Here is a 9,367-nt window from a genome sequence, read left to right as displayed (position 1 = left end):
TTTCCCTAAAGGAAGTTTCATTTCCTTTTGGGAAGGGAAACGAAATCTTGCGATTTCAATGGGGATCAGTTGGGCAATCTTGTTGCATGTCCCTGCACTCGATGGCATTCCATGCCTTTTGGTGCCTTTCAGGACAAAAAGATGGTAACCTAGCCTCACAGATGTTGCAAAAGCAGGGGAAAAATTCAAGGAGGAGGACAGGACTTGGAGTGGAACATATGAGGGACATGGCATGGATGCTTATAAAAAAAAAAAATCTTTCCCAAAGTGCAAGCCATCAAAAGGCATAGCTTGCCATCAAGTGCTAGGACATGGACCAAAGCTTGCCAAAATTGATCCCCGCTGAAGGCCAAAACAGAAAAGAAGTGCTTGGGAACACTGCAATGGAGATACCATCAAGGGAAATGAAAGTGAAGGAAAAAAAAATTGGGAAATTTCGTGACTACAAGAAAATGCTCTGGGAGGAAATTAGGTTCAGTGCAAAGGACCAAAAGAGGCCAAAACTAACCTCACAGATGTTGTGAAAGCACGGGAAAAAATAAAGGAGGAGGACACAGCTTGGAGGGGGACATGGCATGGATACTTAAAACAAAAAAATCTTTGCCAAAGTGAAAGCCGTCAAAGGGCATGGTATGCCATTGAGTGCTGGGACATGCACCAAAGCTTTCCCAATTGATCCCCATTGAAATCAGAAGGTTTTGTTTCCCTTCTGGATTGTGAAACTTGCCATTTTTCCTATTGCTTTATTAAGGTCTTCTAAGTCAAAACAAAACATCTTAGAAGCTATTGGTAGTGTTTCATTTTAAAAGTAGGCAACAAAATGGTTGTAAAGAGGTCTTCAAGGCTGGAGGTTCCTTCCTGGGTTTTCCCCTGGCTTCAAATTATATATTTATCTAAAATTATTAAGAAAGCGTCTTTGTATTCACATATCTTCTTTTGTTTTTTTGCTATCAGTATGAACAAATGATAAATTGCAAAGGAAAACTTCAAATACCTGTACTTTAAATGAGAATTAATTTATAAATAAATAAACTCCAATTTTTATTCTTATAGGTCATAGAAAATTCAACATTCTGAGAACCGTAAGTATGGAAGAAGGGGTGCTCTATTGGTTTTGTGAGTTGAAGAAAATTACACCAAGGATTGTGGTATTAAGACAAAAATTTAAAATAGTCTATAACTTCCAGAGCAGTTAGTTGCTGAGGATTTCTTGCTTGTGCTTGATGTTCTTCTCATCAGTTATCTGATTGTGCTCTGCTCATGCTGTGAGAAACCACAGCAGTAATGTGTGCTCATCACCCAAATATCAGTAAACCCACAATGCTGAACCACACAAATGCTGTAGACAAAGCATCTGTTTGTGCTCTTAAGAAGCAGAAAAGCTTTAGGGCTGTAACATTTGTTTGCTGGAGTATAAGGATTTCATTAGACATCAGTGTTTTCCATATTAGTTATGGAAAGCCATTTGTCTTTATTCCAGCCATCAGTGTGTTGTGGGCAGGCTGAGTGGTAGAGAAACAACTATAAAGGAGTGCTAGTGAGAGCTCTTGAAGACCTGGGGTCTGGCTTTTTGTGTGTGTGGCTTTTTGGGTGGGGAGGAGTGAAGGTTTTCATTTTTTTACTTTCTTTCTGCCTGGCACATCCAGCACTATCAGCCTGACTGAAAAGAATTCATGTTGCATTCAGAGCACCCCTCTTGTACCTCTTTTGCATTTCAGAAATAATTACTTTTATTTTCAGTATCTTGAGCTCATAGACACCATGGGCAAGTGCCAGTGTGTTTCAGGAAAGGAACAACCATTGTCTCTTAGTGCCAAACCAAGCCAGGAGGTTTGGGGGGATCCTTGCAGAGCAGGAAGGTGCTGCCTTTCTATGAGCTGTGGGCCCCCCAAGCAGGTGCGTAGCTGGCAGAACCCTCATTTCTTGTTTCCTCCCTGCTGCTTGAGCTGCTCTGGGGTGGCCTCCTCTGATCCCTGCCTATCCTGGCCCATGTTCTTCTCTGGGAGGGTGAGGGGCAGAGCCCAGAAGCCACATTCAGCTGCTTTAGTGGGCTGTCAGTGGCAAGGATTCCTGGAGTTCCTGGGAGACTGAACAGAGATCAGGCAGAGGTATTACTGAAGGGAAGGGTTGCTAACTTGTTCTCCCAGGGCATCCATAATCTTTGAGTATCACCAATGCTCTGTGTTCCTTCCTGTCACACACTGGTGCTGTGCTAGCAGCTTGGTGGCAGTGGTGGGAGCAGAGTTTGGTATGGGAGAAGAGGTGGCCTGCCTCGCAGGCATGCTGCTGGCATTCATTCCCCTTGCAGCTGAGGGCATCTCCACAGTGCTGTGCTGCACAGTCTGGTCACACAGGAAGGGCTCAGAAGGTCCAGCTGGGGTTATGTGTGACACCATGGCTTGGTCCCTGGGCCGTGACTGCTGTCAGACAAGAGAGCAGTTGCCTTTACCATATTTAGGGGTAACAGCAAAGGAGAGGCAGCATCTGAGGTGACAGCAAGGCCCTCTGCTTTGCACCATGCACATAAGCATGTGTACATTCTGTATGAGTAAACAAGAGGGAAGGACCAGCAGCCCTGGTCATCCAGTTAGAAATGCTGCCCTGGAAGGGGTCTTACCATGAGCATCTCAGTTGAGAATTGCACCTAACTGATCCACCTTTAGGAAATGCGGGCAAAAAGCTCTTCTGGATGGAGCTGCTCTGCTCTTTTCTGCCCTTAAATCTGGTTTTCAGGTTTTGCTGGCAAGGAATTTCACCCCTGATGTGCATAGTGGGAGCACCTTCCCCTCTGAGAGGCACTGAAGAAGGGCTATGGTTGTGTGCCAGTGTGAACTCAGACAGCTCTGTACCACAGCTGCAGGACCTACTGCCCACTCCCTGCTAAAGGAGGTTAAAATCTGACTGATACATTTTGAGCTTTTTAAAGTATTCCCTGATGTGCAGTAACAACAGTAAATAGCTGCTTCCTAAAATGGGACTTCTAATCATCCTAAATCTTCCCCCTCTGCCAGAGCCAGCCATCCAGGCTGAGACAAATTGGGAATTAATGTAGTCCATTAGTCACAAATCTGTGCAACCCACCACACTTAGCTCAGAGCTCCCACCAGCACAACTTCTCACCACCATTGCTTATTAATTGATTAATGTGGAGATGATTTCTCTCTCCTATTGCAAACAAAATAAGGTACTGAGAATAATTTTTGGGAAAATAGCAGAAGGCTCTGCTCCTGTTTGAAACTCATGAGAGCTGTGCTGCTTTCCTCATGCCCAGGGATGCTAATACCAGGTTGGTTGTGCCTGAATCCCACCTCTGGAGATTATCCTCCACTTGTGCTGAAGCTTGGGGAAGGTTTCACGTAGAAGCACTGTTCTTTGCTTCTCCTGGAGCCATGAGCCAGAGGAGTAAGAAACAGCACAGATTGATTAAGAGACTATCATTTAATGCTGGTGTCCTGTTGATCAGGCCTGGAAAGCAGAGCAGTCTTTCCCCATCCTAAGAAAATGCAATTGAAAATTGCAATTTTCAATTTGTTTGAAAACAAATTTTCAAATTGTTGAAAATTGCAGCATAAATACAAGGTGCCAACCTTTCCTTCTAACGTATGAGCTCCTCATCCCAGAAGTAAGGGATCATAGGAAGATCTGCCAGGCACCTTCACAGCTTTCCTACTCATCTCTGTGCTCATCCTCCTGCAGTTCCTCATGCCTCCTCCCAACAGGGGACTCTTGTCAGCACCATAGCAACTGCCTTTGGAGCCACCTGAGCCACCCTCCACTAGTGTCCAGCTTTTCCAAAGCCTCCTGACAACATGCAGGGCAGGACTTCACAGCAGCTGGGGTGCTTTCCCCAGGGGACAGAGAGGGGTGTGCCCATTTTTAGTTGAGAGCAACGAGCTTCACTAAATAGACAGTGCTCGTGGAGTTCCTCAGGCCATGATGGCACCTTGTTTCAGCAGGCATTGCCAGCGACTGGCATCTTAAAATGCTGCTCTTATCATTGCATGTAGAAGTCTTTTTTTTTTTCCTTCCTGAAACTAAGATTTCTCCAGCTCTGGAGGGCAGTCTTCCAGAGCTGTGCAGAGTTTGTGAATTCAGAGACCTGGGGAACAGGCATCTGAATGGGTGAAGAAATGCAGAAGTGAGGCTTCAGGGCGATCTGCAGGGCAGGGAAACAAATCAAATAGTGATTTGTTGGCTGATGGCAAGTCGCTAGAAAGCAGCCTAGTGAGGGGACCGCATCCAAGTGCCTCTTGGGATTGTGAGGTGCCCTAGAGGTTCCAGGGTCACGTGGTGAGGAGAGAAATCCCAGCTGATGGAGAAAGGCTGGTGCAGGGCAATGGCTGAGCTCCTGATAAAGCTCCTTTTTCTTCTGAGTCCAGGACAAAGCTGTCAGTTCTCAATCAGCAGCCAGGGACAAGGTGGTCCACAGGATGACTTACTTGCTTAAGCAGGAACCAGAACCAGAACGCCAGCTCACCCCCTCCCTGGGCCCTCTCACCTGTGCTTGCTTCTGCTGCATCAGGGAGATCCTGCAGGGGCTGCAAGTGTCCTGTGGTAAAAATTCCCTCCATGCCAAGTACCAAAGAGGAATCACTGTGAGAGCAACAATGCTCATCAGCACCTAGAAGCTGAAGAGTGAAAATACAACTGAAGAACTGTATTTTTGACTAGAGGGAAAACAATCTGTGGGTCTCTGAACAGAAGATGGTGTCATTGTGAGGAATCTGTTATTGCAGGACTTAATTTCTTATACTGTATCCCACAGCAAACTGAAGAGGCTCCTGCAGATAGGCTCTCTTCCTAATTAGAAAGCTGCTCTGCCTTTGACACCCCTACATCAGCTGTCCCAGGAATTTATTACATGCAGGTTCCAAGTGTCCATGTTTGGGAAGCCTGCATGTAAAAGCAGATATGCTGCCACTGTCCCTCTCAGCCGTGAGTTGAGGTTTTTGCTCTGATGCCTCTGTGCTGATGCTGCTTTGGCTGTTTATGATGAGTTCTGCCAGCTGACCCAGAATCCTTCAGAGCCTGTTTTTTCTGCTTTTCCAGTAAGTTGCCCTGAGAATAAAAAAGCTGCATGGGAGAAAGAGTATTTAATTAGATTGATACCAGCCAGGGAAGGCAGGAGAGGGGCTGCTAGCTTGGCAAATCCAATTTGGTTTCACTGAATGGAGGAGTCAAGTTAACTCTGTAATCTCTGTTTAGCATCGTTCCAGGAATGCCTCCTTCCCTTCCTGTTTGCTTAGGTGAGTAGGACCTAATAGAGGGTAGAGGAGAGTGTTGTGGAGGCTGTACAGCCCAGGCTTTATTTGGACAATGTTAAATCCCAGCCAAAGACTAAAATAATGACAGTCATGAATTGTAACTGAGACTGCAGTCCCTGGGTAGCAATGAGCAGCATGTAGCTGGGGGAAATATCAGCTTTTCTTTTGGGAAATCTCAAATCCCTTCTGTTGTCCTGACCCCTCATTTCAGTGGAATCCTTGTGGGAAGAGGTTGTCTGCTTCCTTATAACACTCAAGGGATCCCATTGCTGGTCCAAAATGAAGAAAACAACAGAGGACTGAAGCTTCAACTTGGAGGGCTGGCTGGGAAGGCTGGAGAAACTTAGCTTTGATGGGAATCTGTAGATGGAAATGTCTGTGGGATGGTAATCTTTGTGTCACACCACATCCATCAGTACCTGACCTGAACTGATATTGCCCTTCTTTGCACCCTAAACCCACACACTCTGCACTACATGAGCCAGAAAGATGGACCCAGGATCTAACCCAGCGCAGGAATGTGGGATTTGCTGGGCAGAGGGAGGGAGCAGGATGGAAGGAGGGGCAAGAGAAAGGCATCCTTGTTGGAGGTGGGGGTCTACTGCTAATAAGCAGCTTGTACCCATCTGAGGATGGTTGGAAAGAAGAGTCTATTTCTTCTCTGCAGCAGACAGCTTCATCTGTGACTTGATTTCCAAGAAATTGTGTGAATAGTAGGGGGTTTCACTGACTGTATTATTTCCATTTCAATTTCCTTTCAGTTTGCCTTTCATTGCTCCTGCAGCATTTTCCTTTGCTGGGATGCTCACAGACCCCTTGCTGGGCAGGAACGCATCATCCCCACCCTTGGCAGCCCGAGCAGTGCACAGCAGCTCAGCCAGCATACCCACCTCCCACACCCACCACCCTGATACAAACCAGGGTCTGGGGAAAACGGGGCGCACCGAGGATCCGGGCTGCGGCTTTCTGCAGGATCTATGCAGGACCCAAACCACCTGCGAAACACCTGCCCAGTGAAGGATGAAATGCCGATGGCTGGTGTTGGCTTCCTCAGTGTCTCCAGTCAGTGCAAAGCTGAGAGAAGCTGAAACCATTTGATGAGGAAAATTATTTCCATTTAACTGTGCATGTATTTGGATTTTTTTCTGTAAAGGTGAGGAGCAAAGTCCTACCACAAACCCAAATATTTTGTTTGGTTTTTTGTTCCCTAGTCTGTTCATGAGAACCCAAATGTTTCATTTCACATCAATACTTTGAGTCTGGCCCAAAGAATGAGGCATTTGTCAGCTGCCCCTCATTTTTGTTTCCAGATAAACAATCTGCACTTTTATCCATGTTTTCCCATGTACAGTTTGATTAAGCCTTTCTGCAAAGCTGGGGGTTTGGCCACGAGCTCCTTAGTTTGCTCTTTACTTGGCAATAGTTGCCATTTATTATTTATTATCAATATCAGCTTAATAAAACAGCATTGCTTGTGTCCTCAGCTGGAGGGTTCCTTGACCCACAGCAGGACCAGGCAATGATTGTGCAAATGCTTCTAGCCTCAAGGGTCCTACTGAAGCACATTCTTTTTTTTTTTAAAGCTTTCCAAAACACAGGTTTGAGCTCTTCAGCCTTGAATTTTACTGCAAGTGCAAAGCTGAAGCTAAAGTCCTTATTTAAAAGTGTTCATTACTTTTTAAAATACTGCCTACCTCTAACACTTATTTATTCCTCTGAGGAAATAAGCCAAAGCAGAGTGGTTGCCGAGTTTGGTACATGAGCTGCGCACACAGCAGCTATCTTCAGTGTGTTGCTTTAATACTAATGCCACTAGGTCCACAGTTCAATATTCTCCTCAAATTTACAGTGTTCCACGGGAAGTCCAGCTGGATGAGTAAAAATTGTTCTGAGCTGTTTTTTGTTTAGTTTGTTTTTCTTCTCACTCAGGCTTAGCTGAGTCACCTAAAGCAATTGGAGAAGCTGAACACATTTTAGGCATGCAGCAAGACAGCCACATTCTCTCTGCAGGCTGGGATTTTACCTGGTTCCAACCACTTTGAGTTAAATTTTACAATTCCACCCCTAAGAATCCTAAATCCATTGTGTGCAAGACTTGAGGTGGGGCAGAGCAGCTAAGCTGTGCATCTATGGGGTGGCCCCTGTATCTATAGGATATTTCAGTAGAGGATTTTGTGGAGAGAACAAAGGCTTAGCTGGTGCAGTCAGAAGAGGAATCCATCATCTCTGCTCCTTTTTCCCCCTTTGCAGGTATGGTATGAAACCAAAATCCCTCTCTGCCAGCACTGAGAGTGCCTGGGATGACAAGGATTCTCAGATGGATGGACACTTATCATCCACATCCTCATGCACAGGTAACAATGAGTTCTTGTGAAAGTCCTTCAAGCTTGAAGGTCTTTTTTTGTCTCCAAACTGGACCTGGTTTCACTGGAATTGTGTGAGATGCTGGATAAATACAGGTAGTTTAAACAGGGTGTCACTTCTTGCCTGCTCTTCCTCCTGTGAGAGCATGGGGGAGAACCAGGTGTGAGAAGCTCTTCTCAGTGTCCTGAGCTTTGCATCTAATCCCATAAAATCTCACTGTCTCCATCCCTGCCAAATGGCAGGGTGCTTTCACTTGCAAAACATTTCAAAGCATGGGTAGTGTTTCCTCAAGTTAGTTTTGTTAATGATATTTTTTAGTAAGAAACCAGTTGGCATGATCATAATACCAGGGGACCTTGTTGGTTATCAGCCATGCCAGTGGTTTCCAAAGCCAAGTTGCAAACCATGTTAGAAACTGATGAACATCTCTTTCCTAAAAACTTGGATCAGTATGCTCCCTGTCTGGGGTAGATGGGCTTTGGGTCCTGGGAAGAGAGATGGCCCCAAAAAGTGACCTTCATGCCATGGAGCAGTGCCAGGTGCCTTCATCCCACACAGGAGATCAAGCAGCCACCATGGGCCACATGAGGCCACCACTGCCAGGGAGTCATAGTGGGAAACAGTGGGAAGAAGAGACTGAAGGACAGTTTCCATGAGGGAGCCCTCAACCTAAGGCGAGGCCTGACTTTTGGCCATGAGGCAAGGAGAGATGACAGAGAAACCTGGGGAGTGACTCTACTCTTGCCTGCAAGGGACTTGGGTAGGTGTCCCCTAAAAATTTAGACTTTTCCATCTCATTACCTAATGAGTTCCTCTCCCATGCTGGGGGTTTCCCGCCTGAGCATGGTCAAGGAATGCTTGTGGCCTTGCTGTTGCGTTAAGATCTTGATGATAATTTTTCAGAGGTCCAAAGGTGACCCCAGGCTGCTGTCCAGGGAATCACTGTACTGAGATGCTTCCATGCTGCTGTTTAAACACATCAGCTTTACAGCATCTCCTTTTTCTTGTACACTGGAAAAGTTGGACATTGCTGTGTTGTGCTCTGTTGTGATCTCCCTGAAAGAATTTCCTGAGTAAAACACAACTCAGTTCCTCAGGGTTTTTCCCCCCCCTCAGATCAAATAGGAACCTTCTCAGGGCAAACACTAAATACTTTTTTAAAGCCTTTTCCGCTGCTTCTGAGAGCATCTCTAAAGCAATCATTATGTGAAAAAAAAATCAAAATATGTATACATTGAATCAAAGGCAACCTAGAAATAACTGTAAGGGTCTCAAAGGAGTTAATAATGATTCTAGGAGCACACATGGAGACTAGCTCAATCCCAGGTGCCTAAAATCACTGCAGGTGAATACACAAGTGACATTTAAATCAAGTCTACTCCCAGGCTGGGCCATCATGAATATAATGCTCTACAAGTACAGAGAACTTAAACCCCACGGTTTCTGTTTGATTAGTACTATAGGAGGAAGATGATGCAGGTTTCTGTTTGTCTTCATCCTCTGGCTTCTCATTCTGGTAAGGGATACCCACCCAATGGCTGTGAGGAATGAGAAGGTGAGAGAACTCTGCCTGCTGCTGCTCTGCTTTCACAAACCGAGTAGAGTTACCAGCCTCAGAAAATTCCCTTTTCTCCCCTTAAACTCCACAACTTCTCTGAAGCCTCATATTTCCCTCCAGTACTTCTGCCTTCGTTCGGGGGTGGTTTGAAATTTTAAAGGTCGTTTGCAAGCGGCGCACG

At 45.6% G+C, this 9,367-nt stretch overlaps 1 protein-coding gene across 1 annotated transcript in view; it reads left to right on the top strand.

Moving 5' to 3' along the window:
• The first annotated feature begins 4,430 nt into the window (after positions 1-4,430).
• The window catches only part of SCGN (secretagogin, EF-hand calcium binding protein), a 31,872-nt gene continuing 26,935 nt past the window's right edge, over positions 4,431-9,367 (top strand). Inside the window, exons 1-2 of the mRNA XM_031055646.1 lie at positions 4,431-4,554; positions 6,186-6,326. Coding sequence (XP_030911506.1) covers positions 4,431-4,554; positions 6,186-6,326 — 265 coding nt within the window. The remainder of the gene's footprint in view (positions 4,555-6,185; positions 6,327-9,367) is intronic.

This window comes from Geospiza fortis, unplaced genomic scaffold (genome assembly GCF_000277835.1).
Source record: "Geospiza fortis unplaced genomic scaffold, GeoFor_1.0 scaffold206, whole genome shotgun sequence".
Taxonomy (NCBI): Eukaryota; Metazoa; Chordata; class Aves; order Passeriformes; family Thraupidae; genus Geospiza; species Geospiza fortis.
This window is presented reverse-complemented; position numbering and strand designations above follow the sequence as displayed.